The 20,476-nt window shown below is 36.7% G+C and overlaps 1 protein-coding gene across 2 annotated transcripts in view; it reads right to left on the reverse strand.

The window, feature by feature from the left end:
• The window catches only part of syde2 (synapse defective 1, Rho GTPase, homolog 2 (C. elegans)), a 52,001-nt gene extending 33,037 nt beyond the window's left edge, over positions 1 to 18,964 (reverse strand). For both annotated transcript variants that reach the window (XR_013198343.1, XM_077218637.1), the window contains exons 1-2: positions 17,630 to 18,964; positions 6,638 to 6,955 (exon numbers count right to left, since the gene is read on the reverse strand). Coding sequence is in view for 1 of the 2 variants with exons in the window: in XM_077218637.1 (XP_077074752.1) it covers positions 6,638 to 6,955; positions 17,630 to 18,776 (1,465 nt within the window). In the remaining variant the exon portion in view is untranslated. The remainder of the gene's footprint in view (positions 1 to 6,637; positions 6,956 to 17,629) is intronic.
• Positions 18,965 to 20,476: the final 1,512 nt, after the last annotated feature.

Here is a 20,476-nt window from a genome sequence, read left to right on the forward strand (position 1 = left end):
GTAACCAATCAGATCAACGTGTGATCGTCAACGAGTGGATCTCTGAGCGGAGTGAGTGAGTGGAGGCGGGGCTCATATGCATATTCAGAGAACCATGCATACTAAATGAGACAAGGGTGTCGAGTTACATTCAAGATATTTTAAGGCATAAAGACATTATTATCATCAAGGAAAATACCTTGAGTTTTAAGGGATAAAATTATTGACTAAAGGAGGACTTTAAATCATTATTAAAGAAACATACAAACAAAAACAACACACAAAAAACGTATTAAAGTTGATAGATGCTTCAAAGTAACTTTCTAGAACTGCATGCCAAATTCTTTTCTGAAAGTAACAGTGATTTGGGATGTTTAAAGCCAAATACTTAATCAGAAGAAGCAGTGGAGACAAGAGTGTATTACAGGCTTTAACTCGGTGCAACTGGCGCTTAATAGTTCAGCTGCACATATTACCACTTCTTACATCTTCAGTTATTCAAAGACTTACAGTCAACACCAAATGTATTCAGAAACCTTCAACATTTCTCACATTATCAGTTTATTCGCTATAGTTTAGAAAATGGTAATAAAATATGAGCAGAACTCAGCGTTATTAAATCAGTTGATATTTCACTGGTTTTGTCCGTCCTTCTGTTAGACTCTCACACATGAATTATGTTGAATATCTGTCAGCTGTTAAATTTAACTACACAATTAGATAATACCAGTTTAGCTCAACCGATTACCAAGCAATGCGTCATGTTGTTCAGTCTGTGGTGTAAAAAGGTGCATTAGTTATTAAAGAAAAAAAAACACTTCAGTAAAACATGATCAGCTCAAAGTGTCTGAATAATATTTGGTCCCAAATTGTTACTGGTAGTCGCTGTATAAAGGTTTTTGGGTATAATATGTCATAGTTTACTTTGTTTTGATCTCCTGACTTACATAAATGAACTATATAGTGTCCTTCACACACTAGCTAAAAAAAAAAAAAAAAAATCAAAATTTATATCTGGTGTCTGAATAATTTTGGGGTTTGACTTTATCGTCAAATAATTCCACATTACAGTAATACCCTTGTTGTGTGCCTAAAACAAGCCCAATAAATGGACAAACTTGACCCATTACCCATAATTCCTTCTGGCCTGTTCACTCCTGTCCACAGGATTCCCCCTTTGCTCTGCACCCACATACAGTACATACACAACTTAATAACTACTTATATCCCAAAAAATTCCCTTTCCAGCTCAGCCACACACATCAAAAACACAGAACATCTGTGGAAAATTGCAGAGCGGAGCGTTTCCTTTGGCCGAGAGCGTAGCGGTTAAAGGGGTTGATTATGATTTCACTATTATAAGTTAATTAGAATTTTTCACAGTTTAGTTAGTGTGTAATGTCGCTGTTTGAGCATAAACAACATTTGCAAAGTCACGACGCTCAAAATTTAAAGCAAAGGGAGATATTTTATTTGACAGAAATTGCTTTTTAAAACCTGTTAACCGTTGCCAGAGCGCCGGCGCACTGAAGCGTTTTTTTGTTTAGATAGTTCAAAGTTACTATCAGATTTAAAATTATTACCTTGACAAACTACACATCATTAAAAAGATAAAAGACTCAAGTTTCAGTATTTGACCACTATTGTATTCTAAGAAACGTATAGTGACAGTTTTGTCTTGATTGTGTCAGGAGTTATGTAATAAAAAAATGAGTCGATACCTTTAATATGAATTATGAGCGTCAGCCGCTCTCATTCAGAAAAAATCTCCTGTGAGGTCGTCATGACAGCGCTGCACAAAACCACGTCCCTCAGGACTTTTAGCTCAAAAATGTGCAGATTTGGAGAAATATAGATAGATTATCATAGCTTTACTTCAGATTTATACAGACAGGAATAATATTTATTGAATTTATACCCAAATGGGCCGTTGTAATCAATATGAGCGCTGGATACTCAAGCCCCGTTCACACCGCCAGCGACTTTGTCGCTGTATGTCGCTAGGCTCTGTACTGTGAAGTCGCTTGTGGGCGTTCGTAGTGCTGTCGCTCTAATGTTATTGGTAGACTGCACGTCTGGCCATATCTATACAAAATACAATCACAAGTGATATATACAACTATACAATTTTAATTTGACTAGGAATTAGGCTAAAAAGAAACAGTATATGCTGTTGGGAGAGTGTTTTAATATTACCATAGCAGTGTTCAGTGGATTAAATAATTTACTAGATTAACGATCGATCAATCAACAAATTAAACTCACTCATACTGTCATAAATTACTAAAACGTCATTCGTATTTGACAAATAATCAATTTTCTTGTCCCTAATAGTCAAAACAATGCAGGGGAAACTGTAAAATGAACTGCAGCAGTACTAAACTTGCATCATAAAATTAGACAACTCGAACTATAAATGTATGAATTAAACTCACTGAGACTGTCGACAGTTTATTTTCCATGCATAATTTTATTATATCCATATATGTGGTTACAGTTAAATCATATAAAACAGTGTAATCATCCTCGAACTCTTCTGTCTTGCCTGCACTCGAGACGGTGACGTGAGCTCCTCTGAATGTCTTCTTTCCTATTGGTTGTCGCTCGCGAAAATCGCTTCTCATTTGCATAAAGTTGAAATTTCTCAACTTTTGTCACTTGTCTCTTGTCGCTTGACACGCCCACATTCTGTCTCCAATGGTCAATGTCGCTCGTGTCGCCGGATGTCGCCAGCGCTCCATTGAAATGAATGGGATCATTTCGCTTTGTCGCTGCGTGTCGCTGGCGGTGTGAACGGGGCTTCAGATGTACTGTGTTTTCAATGCATACTGGCAGCCTGAGGGCGCCGTGTGCACATGCAGTCCATATATGGAACACATGAAGAAGTGCCATAATCATGTGACATTCAGGAAGTCCTGACACAAACAAAGCTTCCAGAGATCGCTGTAACATGCAGATAAAGACGTTTTGAAGACAATAAACATGATTGCAATGATGTTTGAGTTACCGGTGTTCTTCGAGCCATGTCAGGTATTTTCAGAATAATAGATTATATTTATAATGTAATGCTAATCGATATAGACTTTATCATTATGCAGAATACTAAAAAATAATATATTTTCTGTCCGATTTTTTTTTCTGAAGCCAAATCAGATCACAGAAGGTTATTTAAAACACTCGACTTGCGTTATAAAGTAAATTTGGAAAACAAACATGGTTTTAATCTCATAAATTGTCGTGTATTGATGGTGTGCTAAGCTAACATGCTACATAGCTTCTTCACTCTCAAGTCACTTCTTCTCGATTCTTTCTGTTTCCGACTCCAGAATATAAAAGGCTAAAAGTTTTTGAAATTTTGAAGTGTGTCTGTGTGTGAGGTAAACGGAGTTGCTCACACACACATACACACACACACACACACACACACACACACACACACACACACACACACACACACACACACACACACACACACACACACACACACACACAAACACAAACACAGCTTTGTTTTTGTGATCAAAGCAAGTTCTTGGAGCTCCGCCCCCTGTGCCGGGAGCAGCATTTGCATTTAAAGGGACAGGCACAGAAACGGTTAAACAATTTTAACATGCTATAAAAAATTATCTGTGGAGTATTTTGAGCTAAAACTTCACACACACACTCAGGGGACATCAAAGACTTATTTTACATCTTGTGAAAAGGGCATTATAGGACCCCTTTAAATCGCTCCATCATAATTCGCTCTCGATCAGCAGATTCCTTTAACGAGAGACTTCTGGCCCTTGGATGTCGTTATCACCTCCACTTCACTTCAGATTTCTGATAAAGTTGTATATTAGCCTCATTTCTCTACACTCTTTCTCTCTGATCACACAAAACACTCACACACACACGCAGACACACACACACACACACACAACTGTAGTGTTTATCTGCGAGTGAAGTCTGATGTCATGGACTGTGTGTTGAGCTGATCCCAGATCTGCTCTTTCTCTAAATGATTCAGAGCCGCAGAATAAAGCTCAATTACACACACACACACACACACACACACACACACACACACACACACACACACACACACACACACACACACACACACACACACACACACACACACACACACACTTCATTAATACTTTAAGGCTCTCGTTTAATTCATGAGTGTACAGATGAACTGAACTGAACACTAATGACAGGAAGAGGAACTGAAGCACAACTCAAACACATTCACACAAAAGGAGAAATAAATAAACAATAAACAATAAACATAATTCATCATTCGTATTTCCGGCTTTATTCCCGAAGTAGGAATGCTTTTTGATTATATGTTTCTCTACAATAAGTTTAATACCATTTAACAGCTATTAAAATATTGTTTCCAGATAATTTTAGCATTCTGGAAAAGGAAGTGACTTCCATCATTATCCATATAAAGATTTATATATATTAAATATAAATATTAAATATTCATGTAGAATATAGAAATAAATGCTATAAATGCATATTAACATCAAATTTGAATGTCTATTATTTTATATATTTATAAAAGATGTAATTCCAAAAAATATTGTCTTTCGCAATGTCACACTCAGATCCGGTTACCTGCATCCCAGGGGATTATGGGTAATATTAGCGTCTCCGTGTCATCAGTGATGTCAGAGCGAGAGCTGGATCTGTGTTTGAGCCGCTCGTGTTTCTCTCTCTCACACACACACACACACACACACACACACACACACACACACACACACACACACACACACACACACACACGCACACACACGCACACACACACACACACGCACACACACACGCAGGAGTTAAAGTCAACAACACTGAAGAAGGATCTGTAATGGAAAACACACCACTGCATTCAGAGCAGAGCCTAGACACACACACACACACACACACACACACACTCACAAACCCCCCCTACACACGCATGGGGGGGTTTATAACACATACTCACTCACATACTCACACACACACTCTAACACATACACAAATGCAAACACACTCTCACAAACACGCACTCGCCTACACTCACACATTCAAACATACTCACATACTGACACACACACACACTCTCTCTCTCACACACACACACACTGAGTAACTTTACTAAAAACTACTGAAGAAACAAATATTTACATGAAATTTCTAAATATATATTATACAATACATTGAGTTAATGGTTAATTGTTAATTAAGTACCATATATATATATATATATTAATTACAGGTTTAACATTATCAGGTGAAGTAATGTCACACTGTCGTCACAAACACTAATAACCGTTCAGAAACTGTTTCAGAAAGATCCAGATTCGCTGACATGCCTCTTTAATAAGCATGACTGCATTAGTCAATAATCTCACACTAAATATAGAGCTGATGATATGATCCAGTCATAAACCCTGAGCTGATTCATACGAACACTGATATTAACACTTCACATTCATATTTAATAAACTTCTGTGTGTTTCAGAGTGAAGCGCAGCTCTGTGTTCATTTACACACCATGATCTTATAATAATAAAACGTTTCAAAATGAAGAAATATTCTATATTCTACAAAACCATTAAGGCCATAAGTATCAGTACTGTAATTTTACTGTTATCCTGTAAAATAAATAAATAAACAATAACAATAATTCAAAATCTCAAAATATTTATTTCACAGTGGAATGTTACAATAGTAATATTCCTTTTTTAATAAAAATATGTTTAAGTATTAAAAATAATAATATGGTTATATTATAATAATTAATTACAATAGTAATATTTCTTATTTCATATAATACATTTATTTCATTATGATAATATTAATAACAATAATAATAATTATTATTATATTTTATATTACAACAATATATACTACTACTACTGATAATAATAACAATCATTATTATATTTTGTATTAAAATAATTAAATATTACAAAAGTAATATTTATTATTTTGTTTAATATAATTATTTCATAACAATAATCATATAATAATAGTAATTATTTTTATTATTACATTACAATAGTAATATTTCTAATTGGTTTAATATTTTTATTTAGTAGTAATAACAATGTAACGATAATAATTCTTAAATACTCTATTACATAATATCTCTTAAAATATAAAATTTACAGTGAAATGGTACAATAGTAATATTATATTTTAATATTTAGTTAATATTTTTATTTATTAATAATAATCCTCATATAACAATACTTATAATTAATATTATTTATTATCATTATTATAACATTTTGTTTAATACTTTTAATAATAAAAATAATATTCAGTAAAACGATATGTTATTGCGAATTTTATTGTTACTCGTTCATCATTGTGTCAGTGTTTTATTCGCTGACGTTAGCAGCTTCTTTGCATCTTTAAAGGTGCAGTCTGTAAGAATGACAGCTAGTGGTGGAAATAGGTACTGCAGTCCAACTTTCAAAATATCGGAGATCGTTGTTTCTCCCGCCTCCACAGACTCGACGCTCACGCGGCTTACCAGTTTGAGGACACGCAACAAGAACGAACGCAATTGACAATGAAAATTGGCAAATTGGAAACATGAGGTATCGCACAGACCAAAACAAAAGACATTCCAACACTAGTAAAATAACTAGCATAAACATGATTATTTTTAAAATACCTGTCGCTCTGACAGTTAGGTTTTCCTCCTGCGTTTTGCTCGTGAGCGGCGGTCTTTCGCCGGCCCCGTCGCCGTCGATCACAGGACCTGTTTGAGACACGGTGATGGTAGGAACGCAGCCGGGCTCTTCGTCCTCAGGAATGGGGTTGTACCAAATCTCGCCCTCGTCGTCGTCGGCATCGTTGTCGTCGGCTAGCCGGGGTCTGAGAACGCTCTGCTGGAGCCAGTTGCGTTTTTTGGAGACGGTGATGTGGTTGAACGCTGCGAAAAGGTCTCGCGAATACACACCTGACGACCCGGCGACACACTCCATTGGTGCTACGAAGAAAAACGCAAAACGTCACAAAAGAAAATTCACTTCAGATTTATCGCTAATTTACAGGATCTTTTTCTATGATTAGCACATCATGCAAGTGCATCCGGTTAGAAAAACATAATTAAACTGCCATGAAATATTTTTAGGGTGGAATATGAGTTTAAATTAATTAATCTGTGATTAGCACAAAACATGCAAGTCCATCCCAAGTGGCAAACTCCCAGTCTCTCTTGAATCCAACACTGAAGTGACAAACTGCAGTTCATTGACTGGCCTCTAGAGACCGGCTGCAAAAGAGAGTTAATCCCATAGACCCCCATGTTAAAATGCCAAACTTTACAGCAGAAAAAAACATGTTAACAGTCTGGTGCAAAAACTGTTTTTAGTCTATGTAGCTAATTTTGCACTTCATGACGACTGTGACGGGGTGACTATTTTTTATAACTCATCCGTTTAAATTATATTAAGCCTCAAAGTTGTGCATAATTAAGGGCGTGGCCACTTGAGTGACAGGTGGATTGCCGCTGATGTCACTACTAGCCGTTTGTCTGCTAGCGTCTCGATGTTAGCGCTTTTTCAGATGTTTCTAGACATGATTGATTTCAAGAAGTTCTTTTTACATTCCTTCTGATGTTCATTCATGTTTATTTGCTGCTGTAACTAGAAGTAAAGATGAAGAGATAATTGGTTCTACACAGATTGAAATGCTTTCCAAACACTTTCACAGATGTCTTGGCAACATACGAGAGCTCAGTGAAAAGGTTCACTTCAAACACTTCAGTGAGTATAAATACAGTCCCTGGACACGGAGTTTGACCCCAGTTTTAGGACACGACCTGCTTTAAGTCAAACAAATTATAATATTTGCAACTATTGTTGTTATCATTAAACTAAAACTACTGAAAAACATTTTTGTAAATTAAATAAAGCTGAAATAAAATATAATAGGGATGCAGCGATATGAACATTTCTGCCGATACCGATAATTATTTATATTTGAAAGCCGATAACTGATATATTAACCGATAAATCACAATACAAATTTTTATATGATTTTCGAGAGCCTGATTACAAAAAGGTTTCACCATTATAAGCCATGTCCCAAACATACAATTATAATGTTGTCATTATGATTTTATGTAGCCGATATGACAGACTTGCGCTGCACATGTTGCACTGAACTGTATTTTGCTTTTGGAAGTGATTCCAATCATATTTCAAGCAATTCAAAACCATCACGTGTAACAGTGCGCATCTGAAGAGTCTCAGCTGAAGGAAATAATCCATTATTTATCAGCTTTAATATATCGGCCAAATTTTGTTATTGGGCCGATAACGATAACATTAAAAATGAACATATGTTGGCCGATACCGATATGTTGGCCAATATATTGTGCATTGTATTTAGGAAAACAAAAACTAATAAACTGACAAAAGCACTAAATAAATTAATAAATAAACTATGAACACTGAAAAATAAAAAATTTCATACACTGAAAATTTCAAAATATCAATAAAAACTACATAATCGTAAACAAACAAGTCTACAAGTTATTTTTCTATTTAAAAGCTACTTTAAAATATCTATAAATCTATAATAGTATATAAATAATGCTAAGTTTACAAATAATTTTTCTATTTTAAATTTTAAATTTTCAAATCTAAGTTGACAAATTCATTTAAAATAAAAAAATAACGGCTACTTCTAAAGTATTATAAATTAAAATTATAATAGTATATAAATGATGCTAAAATAACAAGTATACAAGTTTTTACTATTTTAAAAAAAGTAAATAGAAAACAATTACTTTTACACTTTCAGTATGTTTTATATATCATTAAGTAGCTTTTATTTTTTTGATTTTCAGTTTTATATTTTCAACTTTACATCGATTAGATTTTTTAAAATTTTTGTACAGCTGAAAATATTAAAATAAAAGCTACTTCAAAATATAAACAAAAATTATAATAGTATATAATTGATGCTAAAATAACAAGTTTACAAGTTTTTACTATTTAAAAAATGCATTTTCATATTTAATTTGACAAATTATTTTCTATATATATATATATTTTATAATATTTTTATATTTTCAACTATACAACAAACTTTAATTTTGTCAAAAACAAATATGAGAAAAAAATTAAATAGAAAAAATAACTTGTAAACTTGTTATTTTAGAATTTGTTTATATACAATTAAGGATTTACTGATATTTTATAGTAGCATTTATTTTTCTATCACATTTTCTTTTAAATTTGTACAGCTGAAAATATAAAAATAAAAGCAACTTCACATCTATAATAGTATACAATACTAAAATTACAGTTACTGTTTCTCTATATAAAAAAGTAAAAAAAAATATATTTTATTTGAAATAAGGGACAGATGTACAATTGGTACAGATGTGGGGTTTTCCTGAAAAACTTCCAGTGGTTCTGGAAAACATTTGCCGTGAGAACAACACAATTATAAATACATATCTCTTTCAAAGTTGAATTGTCAACATTTAGGAGAACATTATGAACTCAAAGCAAAAGTTATGGACTGACTGCCACAAAACTACTGTTTATTTGATCGGGTTTCATGACGCACACAATCTTCTGCAGCCCATCTCAGTAAAAACTACTGGATCAGGATATCAAATGACAAATGTTGGTTAGAAAAGTGCATGTAAAGTCCTACTCAAACTTACTGAACCGCAAGAAACCGCAAACACACACTGTAGAAGCGCTTTATAAAGCTGTGGGTTTCAGACAATTTCACACGAAACAATGCAACCGACTTCCAGTGCTTCGGTCAGTGTGTGTTTTGAGAGGTCAAAAGGAGACCCGAAAATAAAACTCAAACGCTTCATTACAGTGTGTGTTCTGTCGAAACGCCAGAGGATTCCAGGCTCCGGAGGCCGGTTTTCCTCCCACGGGAATTCTGGGAATGAACAACAACCAGCGTTTTGCTAATCTAAGAGTTCAGGTTGAGGATGCTACTGTTCTTGCAGATCAATGACATTCAAAGTCACATGTCATTTGATTAGTCCAAAACAAGTCATGCAATATGTAAACTACCATTCAAAAGATTTAGATTTAGTTTCTAATGCTCATCGGTATTCAATAAATGTGCAAATATCAAATATCACATTATATAACTGTATCGAGCTGCACGATTAAGATCACGATCTCCATTTAAACGTTCACACGATCTTATTCCTAAAAGACAGAGATTGGTCTAGGTCTATTAAAGCTTAGTGAAGTCCGATCACAGGAACATTCAGATCTATGTTCTGATCCAGAGAGAGACACACAGTATCATCACAAACACACAGTATCATTATTTCACAGTATCATTATCCTAAAATCATTCTGATTATCACAGACGTACTGGGATAAAAGTTTATAGCTCATAAGAAGTGATTTAAATAGAGTAAAAAAAAAAATATATATATTTTTTTTTGAAAACAAAATTTGACACTTCAAATAAAAATTGTATCGATTACATCGTTACACCAGTAGGTAAAAACACTGATTCATCCAGTAATGAAACAAGTGAAGTCTTAATGAGGGAGTCATTGAATCATTCCCCCAATAGATTCATTAAAAAAACACTGATTCATCTAGTAATGAAACATTGAATCTATATGAGAGAGTCATTGAAAAATTCATTCAGGAGATTTGCTCAAAAACACTGATTCATCCAGTAATGAAACAAGTGAAGTATTAATGAGGGAGTCATTGAATCATTCTCTCAAGAGATTCGTTCAAAAAATGCTGATTCATCTAGAAATTAAACATTGAATCTATATGAGAGAGTCATTGAATCATTAATTCAGGAGATTTGCTCAAAAACACTGATTCATCCAGTAATGAAACAAGTGAAATATTAATGAGGGAGTCATTGAATCATTCTCTCAAGAGATTCGTTCAAAAAAATGCTGATTCATCTAGAAATTAAACATAGAATCTATACATGAATATCAGTCACATGACCTCTTACGTCATCCTCTCTTTTTCCAGTTGACTGCCGCCATCTTGAGTACCTGCCCGGTACTGTCTACAATACTGACGGCATTAGCTAGGAAGCAGATTTTCTCTGTTTGTTTCATTTTATACATAACCAACTTTGTTTATGTAAACCCTGTGTGTATTTGACAGTATTCGCGCAATAAGACTAGAAAGATAACTTCGTTCAGTAACCTGTCGCTGTTGTTAGACAGGCTTAGTGCGCGTGCGCTTCAGGTGTACGCGCTCAGAAAAGCGCTCGTTAGAACCGCGCATCAACACGTGAATGTCTTGGTAGCACATGCAAATAATGAACTTATGTGAACTGCATTGTCCCGTTCCTTTGCGTTAACATTTGATGTGAATATACGTCGCGTTGTAGCCTATGCTGAGACGGAGGCGCCAGAACTGATAGAATGCACGATACTACGACATTTCTTCAAAAGCAGATGGTGGATATATTTTAATCCACGATCATAAATCGTGATATCGCACAGCCCTAAGCTAGCGTAAGCTCATTATCATTTACATCCACTCACCATAGACAACATGAACACTGCACAGAGAGTTTGCACACACAAACCACTGTTATAACATAAAAGCAAACAGCTGCGTGCATGATGGGCATGATATGATTGAAGGATTTTGACTGAATGCGCGCAAAGTGCGCTCCCTTAATAATTCCTAAAAAGCAGAAATCAGTTAATCGCGATCTCACATCTCTGTTAATATCAATTAAGCTGACTGCACAATAAATCTTTCATAATATATACACTTTGTTTGTTACAATTAGAGGATTTGTCAGCATACAGAGCTTTGAACAAAAATTACATCGTTACACCAGTAGGTAAAAACACTGATTCATCCAGTAATGAAACAAGTGAAGTCTTAATGAGGGAGTCATTGAATCATTCCCCCAATAGATTCATTAAAAAAACACTGATTCATCTAGTAATGAAACATTGAATCTATATGAGAGAGTCATTGAAAAATTCATTCAGGAGATTTGCTCAAAAACACTGATTCATCCAGTAATGAAACAAGTGAAGTATTAATGAGGGAGTCATTGAATCATTCTCTCAAGAGATTCATTCAAAAAAAAGCTGATTCATCTAGAAATTAAACATTGAATCTATATGAGAGAGTCATTGAATCATTTATTCAAAATATTTCCTCAAAAACACTGATTCATCCAGTAGTGAAACAAGTAAGGTCTTAATGGGGGAGTCATTGAATCATTCCCTCAAAGATTCACTAAAAAAATGAGGATTCATCTAGTAATGAAACATTGAAGTCTATATGAGAGAGTCATTGAATCATTCATTCAAGAGATTTGCTCAAAAACACTGATTCATCCAGTAATGAAACAAGTGAAGTCTTAATGAGGGAGTCATTGAATCATTCTCTCAAGAGATTCATTCAAAAAAATGCTGATTCATCTAGAAATTAAACATTGAATCTATATGAGAGAGTCATTGAATCATTCATTCAAGAGATTTGCTCAAAAACACTGATTCATCCAGTAATGAAACAAGTGAAGTCTTAATGAGGGAGTCATTGAATCATTCTCTCAAGAGATTCATTAAAAAAAAAGCTGATTCATCTAGAAATTAAACATTGAATCTATATGAGAGAGTCATTGAATCATTTATTCAAAAGATTTCCTCAAAAACACTGATTCATCCAGTAATGAAACAAGTGAAGTCTTAATGAGGGAGTCACTGAATCATTCTCTCAAGAGATGTATTAAACGCGGATTGACAACAGAACCGGAAGAGAATACAATGCTGAATAAAGTCGTCGTTTTTGTTATTTTTGGAACAAAATGTATTTTCGATGCTTCAAAACATTCTAACTAACCCACTGATGTCACATGGACTACTTTGATGATGTCTTTATTGCCTTTCTGGACAAGGACAGTATACCGCACATAGATTTTCAATGGAGGGACAAAAAGCTCTCAGACTGAATCTAAAATATCTTAAACTGTGTTCTGAAGATGAACGGAGGTCTTACGGGCTTGGAACGACATGAGGGTGAGTCATTAACGACATAATTTTCATTTTTGGGTGAACTAACCCTTTAAGTCTTGCTGTGACACGCTGCTACAGTAACGATTGTGTGATATGCATTATCACGTTTCTCTCATTCCCAGACGCTTTCACTCATAAAAACAGTGTCAGTATATCATTACAGATGCTCAACTGTTCCTGTGTTATTACAGCTGAACTCAAGCGTGTGACGCCGGTCTTATGTAAGGAGGATTTGAACTCTCGATAAGCTCTTTAACGGATCTCTCCTGCTCCTGTAAAGACGCATGGAGACCCGGAGAAGAGGAACAAGAAAAGAGGGAAAACAAGCCGTTGGAAATACAGGTCAGCGTCGACCTCAATCACTGAAGTGTGTTCAACAGGCCTCGGGTTTAACACACACTCTCACACACACACATTCATTCATTCTGTCATTTTATCATGTCATTTTTCAGAGGGAACAATAACGCAACTGCAGATATTCTCTTCTCAACATCCACAAATCACAGAATTAACTCTTTCCCTTCCACTGGGAAAGTCTTTCACTTCAGACAACGCAAACTATGAAGCACCATAATATATCATAATCATTAGTTAACATAATACACTGCAGTTTAAAAGTTTGGGGTCGGTAAGATTTTTAATGTTTTTAAAAGAAGTCTCTTAGCTCACCAAGGCTGTGTTTATTTGATTAAAAATACTAAACAAACCCAGTAATATTGTGAAATATTATTGCAATGTAAAACAGCTGTTTTCTATGTGAATATATAGTGAAGTGTAATTTATTCCTGTGATCAAAGCTGAATTTTCAGCATCATTACTCCAGTCTTCAGTGTCACATGATCCTTCAGAAATCACTATAATATGATGATTTGATTTGTAATATTTTACAAATCAAATTCACAGCACAGCATTTGATGCTCAATAAACATTTATGATTATTATCAGTGTTGAAAACAGTTTTTTTAGGATTAAAAAACAAAGCACACATCAAAATATTCAGAGGGCTGGTAACTTTTAAAGTCCTCCAGTGGTGAAAATCCAGCTTTTAATGTAGTTTATATGTCTATGTGGTGTTATTAATATGCTTTAAGACAAATCATGTGTAAATTCATAAGTCGACAGCATTGCTGAGTATTTTCTGCTTAAAACTGCAGTGAACCAAAGACACTTTTGGGTGAACTTTACCTTTGGACTTCAGGGGGGAAAATACAATATTACTTTAAAAAAGGACCTGTCATTATTTTCTCTAAATAATTCATACGCAGAATAAAGGGGCGGGGCCTGGTTGAGTTAGTTAGTAGTGTGTTAAACTGGTTGTTATGGTAAGGGGCGGGACTTTCCCAAACACACTCGAAGCGCTCTACCAATCACAACACACTGATCCAGCCGACCAATCAGAGCACAGTGTGCTTTTCAGAAGGAGGGGCTTCATAGAGACAGGAAGTAAACAGAGCGTTACTGACAGACTGGGAAGAGAGGAGCCGCAACAATGGAGAACATGAGGAAAATAATCAACATTCAAGCAGGAAAACCTGTTCTAGTAGCAGTGTTGGGGAAAGTTACTTTTAAAAGTGATGCATTACAATATTGCGTTACTCCCTTAAAAAGTAACTAATTGCGTTACTTAGTCACTTCTTTTAGAAAAGTAATGCGTTACATCCTTTCACACAAAAGTGAAATAATAAGCCTCATGCTGAAGGAAATGCAGATTCACGCAAAGCAAACAAACCTTTCATGATATTCTGGATAACAGAAGAATAAGACGCAGGAGAAGAAAGTTTAACATTTACTTTGCCACTAAAAACAAAAGAAATCTATAGTAATTTCTCCTTATGGTTTAACTGAACCATCGAAGATCAGAAGCAAGTACATTGGTCAATAAAGTGAGATTAAATGCATAAAAATGTATGTTTTATTTAACATATTTAGTTATTGGACGTTTGCATAGTATTCTGATTCTGCATTTCACTGATTTTAATCATTTTGAGGAATAATGAATCTTTTTTTGTGCAAGTGAGATGAGTAAATGCATGTTCGTATTTAGTCTAGAACTTCAATAACTATCATGTTTACACACACACACACACACACACTCTGCACTTTGATTTGTCTTAACATGGGGACAGGAGAGCTGTCAGTCAATAAATGTGAAAAAAGTAACTCAGATATTTTGTTGTAAATTTTAAAAGTAATCCGTTACTTTACTAGTTACTAGAAAAAGTAATCTGATTACGTAACTCAAGTTACTTGTAATGGGTTACACACAACTCTGTCTAGTAGAGCCTAAAAACAACATCAAGACTCTTCATTGAGCTCTTTAAAGAACTGATGTAGAAAAACCCTGTTTCAAGAGCATCCAGATTCCCGAAACATGCGTCTGATCTCCACAGAGAAACTCTTTCAGATGTTGTTGAGCTGCAGGGTTTGGGTTATTACGGCGTGTGTGTGCGATCGAGGTTATCGAGTTAAAAGCTCAGCTGTGAATGCCGAGACTCAGTTAAAGGGTCTTTCATAACGGAGGACAAGCTCTCACACGCAGAGAATTCCAGCCAACACTCATTTACTGCCTTCCTCTGAATATTTACACACACACACACACACACACACGTGCACATCAGACGCACAAACAAGCGTGAACTTTAGACACTTCTAAATATGGAGCAGCGTATTCAGTTACAGAAGCCGTAGCTCAAGGGAGTCGGAAAACAATTACACACACACACACACACACACACACAGACACACACACACACACACACACACACACACCGCGGGAGAAACAGATCAGGAACCAAACAAAACACTTCCGAAGAAGGATGATCCAATAAAGCGCGCACGTAATAAAATACAATAAAAGAACTAAAAGCATATTTGGACACTTTTCACATATTTGAAAGTAATTAATGCCTAACTGTCAAGAAAATAATAATGTCACGATGCAAATAATATTAAAGATAAAAAACAGGTCTCATTTTCCTTCAGCAAAATATCATTTCTTCATTTTTCTTTTTGAATTAGAGTTAAAATATTATTTTCCTAAAAAGAACTGTGTAAGTTCATAGATCAGAGCAGTGCTAGCGTTAGTTGAGATCTCACACACCTACGACTGAAATAACCGTGGATAACAGGACACACAAATCCCAGTTTAACTAACGTGTAATGTGTCTTTTCTAATCCTGCATTCAAGCCCTCGGGAACTGAGCAAACAAGTGAAACCACGGCCTTGGCATCCCAAATATTCCCTCCCTGGGGCTCAGTGTGTGTGTGTGTGTGTGTGTGTGTGTGTGTGTGTGTGTATCCCGCTGTAGAGTCGTCTCTGGAGAGCAGCTCCCTCTGGGCAAACACACACAGCACCGGCTCATCAGAACACACACCTTCTGGACGATATTAAGAGTAATGTTGACAATGTTCACATTTAAGTGTGTGTGTGCGTGTGTGTATGTGTGTGTGTGTGTGTGTGTGTGTGTGTGTGAGCGAGTGTGTGAGTGAGTGTGTGTGAGAGTGTGTGTGTGAGTGAGTGAGTGAGTGAGTGTGTGTGTGTGTGTGTGTGTGTGTGTGTGTGTGTGTGCGAGCGTGAGTGTGTGAGAGAGTGAGTGTGTATGAGTGTGTGTGTATGTGAGACAGAGTGAGTGACTGAGTGAGTATGTGTGTGTGTGTGTGTGTGTGTGTGTGTGTGTGTGTGTGTGAGTGTGTATGGGTGTGTGTGAGTTTGTGTATGAGTGTGTGTGTGTGTGTGTGTGTGTGTGTGTGTGTGTGTGTGTGTGTGTGTGTGTGTGTGTGTGTGTGTGTGTGTGTGTGAGCGTGCGTGAGTGTGTGAGAGAGTGAGTGTGTATGAGAGTGTGTGTGTGAGTGAGTGTGTGAGTGTGTATGGGTGTGTGTATGAGTGTGCGTGAGTTTGTGTATGAGTGTGTGTGTGTGTGTGTGTGTGTGTGTGTGTGTGTGAGCGTGCGTGAGTGTGTGAGAGAGTGAGTGTGTGTATGTGTGTGTGTGTGTGTGTGAGACAGAGTGAGTGACTGAGTGAGTATGGGTGTGTGTGTGTGTGAGTGAGTGAATGAGTGTGTATGGGTGTGTGTATAAGTGTGTGTGTGTGTGAGTGTGTGAGTGTGTATGGGTGTGTGTATGAGTGTGTGTATGAGACAGAGTGAGTGACTGAGTGAGTATGTGTGTGTGTGTGTGTGTGTGTGTGTGTGTGTGTGTGTGTGTGTGAGTGAGTGAGTATGGGTGTGTGTATGAGTGTGTATCAACAGTTGTCTCCTCAAAAACAAACACTCTTCCCTGCCACACACTGCAGTCTGAATTGAACCGTCAACAACAAAGTCATGTGTTTTACTCTCAGATGCACTTCAGATTAAAGAAACGATGATCTGATTTTCAGAGTCAGAAAAAGACAAAGTGAATGTGTGTGTGTGTGTGTGTGTGTGTGTGTGTGTGTGTGTGTGTGTGTGTGTGTGTTAGTAAACTTCCAGCTCGTGTTACGTGAAAAATCCTCGTTAGTCATGAAGCAAGAGGAGTTTAAACCCGACACCAGTTATAAAGAAAGAAACACCCGGTTAAAGAAACAGCCGGTTAAAGAAACACCCGGTTATAGAAACACCCGGTTATAGAAACACCCGGTTAAGAGATGATCGAGGCTCGTGCTCCGCGTACCTGCTTTCGGCCTCACGGAGGATCCCGCAATCCGGTGCTTCATCTCGGTCGAGAGCACGCGCCCTTTCTGCATCCACTCCTGCATCTTGTTCACGGTCACTCCCGGGTGTTTGTGCGCGGGACCGTCGCGGGACCGGCGCGCGCCCGGTGTTGTCGGGAGGACTCCCGTAGGGTTCGCGGAAACCAGTTCGTGAACCGATTCAACCGGAGGATCCGCGCTTAATAACGAGTACGTGACCCTGCTATCGCTCACCGACCGCTGCAGAACCGGTTCACTCCCGGTTTTCAGGATATTCTCCAAACTTCTGCTCTCCGTTAAACCGAGAACCGTAAAGAAACGACCGCTAGATAAACACGAGCTAACGCTACTCGAACTACTATCCTCCTCCACGAATCCATTATCTTCAACCTGACCATCAAAACTGATGTTTAAAAGCAAATAATACGCTTCTTTTAACTGCGACTTCAGTCTGTTCGTCTCTAGTGCGATTTTGTTGGATATTTTCTCATCTACGTTTCGCTCGTTCGCATGATTTTGAACGTATGGTTCGTAAAATGGCAGAATTTGGTTATCATAATAATCGTCGTCCTCGCTGTCGACCGAGTGGTGTCGAGGGGCCCCGGGGGCCACGGTTATTTCCAGCTCAGTGGGGAAAAAAGTCGGGCTTTGAATCCTAAAATCTTCGCGATATTCCAATGCACTCTCTAAAACCTGAATTAAATCGCTTTCCTGGATATTCCCGTCTATATAATCAAACATAACGCTGGTTTTTGGGTCGCACGTAGTACCGATTTCCCCGGACTTCTGCTCGCGTAATGTAACATTGGTTTGTTTACGCGTCTGATCTGGACCATCTGTTGGTTTTAATGCCTCTGTTTGGGGTTTTGAATCGCAGCCACCGAAGCCTATCGAGTCTCCGATCGTGTGGAAGCGCTTCGGTTCGGCTTGATCCGAGACCCCGGGAACTGGGCCCCTGGTCCGGTGCGAGTCCGGTACGGTTCTCATCTCACGTGATAAATAATAATCTCTGTCTGACTGCGTTTGAGAAACTTTTTCTTTACCTTCTCTCGCCCGGTTCGCGTCTTTCCCTTTGGGTTTCTTGCCCCTGAGTTTGGCTAGAATTGTCCTCCGCAGAGGATCAGCCATCGGTACCGATCCGGTCCTCCAGCGTTAGTTCCGATCAGCGGCGCGTCCGGAGCTGAAGTGACCGAGCGAGAGGCGCGTCTGAGCGGGCAGGAGAGTCCGACACACCGCGGTCTGAACGAAGCTCCATGATCCACTGAAATCAAATCTCACACACACACACACACACACACACACATACTCTCTCTCTCTCTCTCTCTCTCTCTCTCTCTCTCTCTAAATAGTTCAGATAGTTTCTGTGGGGGTTAAAGGTTTAGAGGCGGAGCTCAAACAAACTCCACATCTCTCCACTAGCTTGCTAACTAAGCTATTCTATACTGGGTTACACTTTATTTTAATGCGTCATTGTTATAGTGTAATAATGTATTTAAGTAGCCTACAACATGCATAAAAATGCTGTTCTTACTTAGTATTTTTGTCTCGTTTCCAGTTCAAATATGTAAAAATCGATCAATTTCTTTTTCCCCCCCTTTTGCCGGTGGCTTTGTATAGTTTTATTTATTTATTTTTTGCAATTTGTGAATATTACAAGCCTGTGGATTTGCAAAGCCTCACTGTAAATAAATGTCACCTTGCACCAGAGTTTTTATTTTATTTTGCACTATACCACGTGAAGCGTAAAATATGGCAATATTAATAAACTACATGTATTTACTATAGGGTTATGGTTTGGTTGAGGGTTAGTTGGATGTAAATATGAATAATTTACTGTTATTACTATGGTAAGTACATGTAACTTATGTAACAAAATAAAGTGTAACCGTATACTGTCTATAACACTTGTATTTAGGCTACTAGTTATTACAATTAATGTACTTTACTTAAAAAAATCTGTATAATAACGTGAAATATTATTTAAAAACTATAATTATTTTTACATATATCGCATATATTATTGTGTTTACACACACTGTAAAACATGTTTTATATATACATATCATAAGAACTAAGTAAAAATATATAGGCTAATAAAAGTAATCTATATAATACATTTTTAAAAATGTAAAGAATATAGAGTGACAGTTTAACTGAATTGACCCAACTGTATAAAAATAAGATATTATATAATCATTCTTTAGATTAAAAACAGTCTGACTGTCATGAATTGTTTTTGTATATTTCTATTTGAATCTTCATCAAATTCTGATCAGTTTATATATATATATATATATATATATATAAACTGATCAGAATTTGATAAAGATTCAAATAGAAATATATAAATTCATAATAAAGTTATTAAAGGGATAGTTCGGCCAAAAATGATATTTAACCCATGCATTACTCACCCTCAAGCCGTTCGAGATGCATATGTCAATCTTGTTTCAGACGAACACATTTTCAGTTATTTTAGAAAATGTATTAGACCATTCAGTGGATATAATGTAAAGCAACGGGGTCCACCTCCTTCAACTCCCAAAATGTGCATACATCCTTCACAAAAGTAATCCATCCGGCTCCAGGGGGATAAACGAAGGCCTTCTCAGGGTAAACCGTGCGGTTTTGTCGTAAAAATATACATATTTAAAACTTTATAAATGAAAATATCTGACTTCCGGCAACGATCGACGCGCGTTCACGGGTGATGGAAGTCGGCGTACGAGGTATGACGTAGCGTAGGAACCGTCGTGACGTAGAACGAACGCGCCAGCGCAGCCAGAGAGCAGAGCAAAACAAAACTACGTCATACCTCGTACGCCGAC

Source organism: Siphateles boraxobius, unplaced genomic scaffold (genome assembly GCF_051911475.1).
Source record: "Siphateles boraxobius isolate OS27281-9 unplaced genomic scaffold, OSU_SipBor_1 77, whole genome shotgun sequence".
Lineage (NCBI taxonomy): Eukaryota > Metazoa > Chordata > Actinopteri > Cypriniformes > Leuciscidae > Siphateles > Siphateles boraxobius.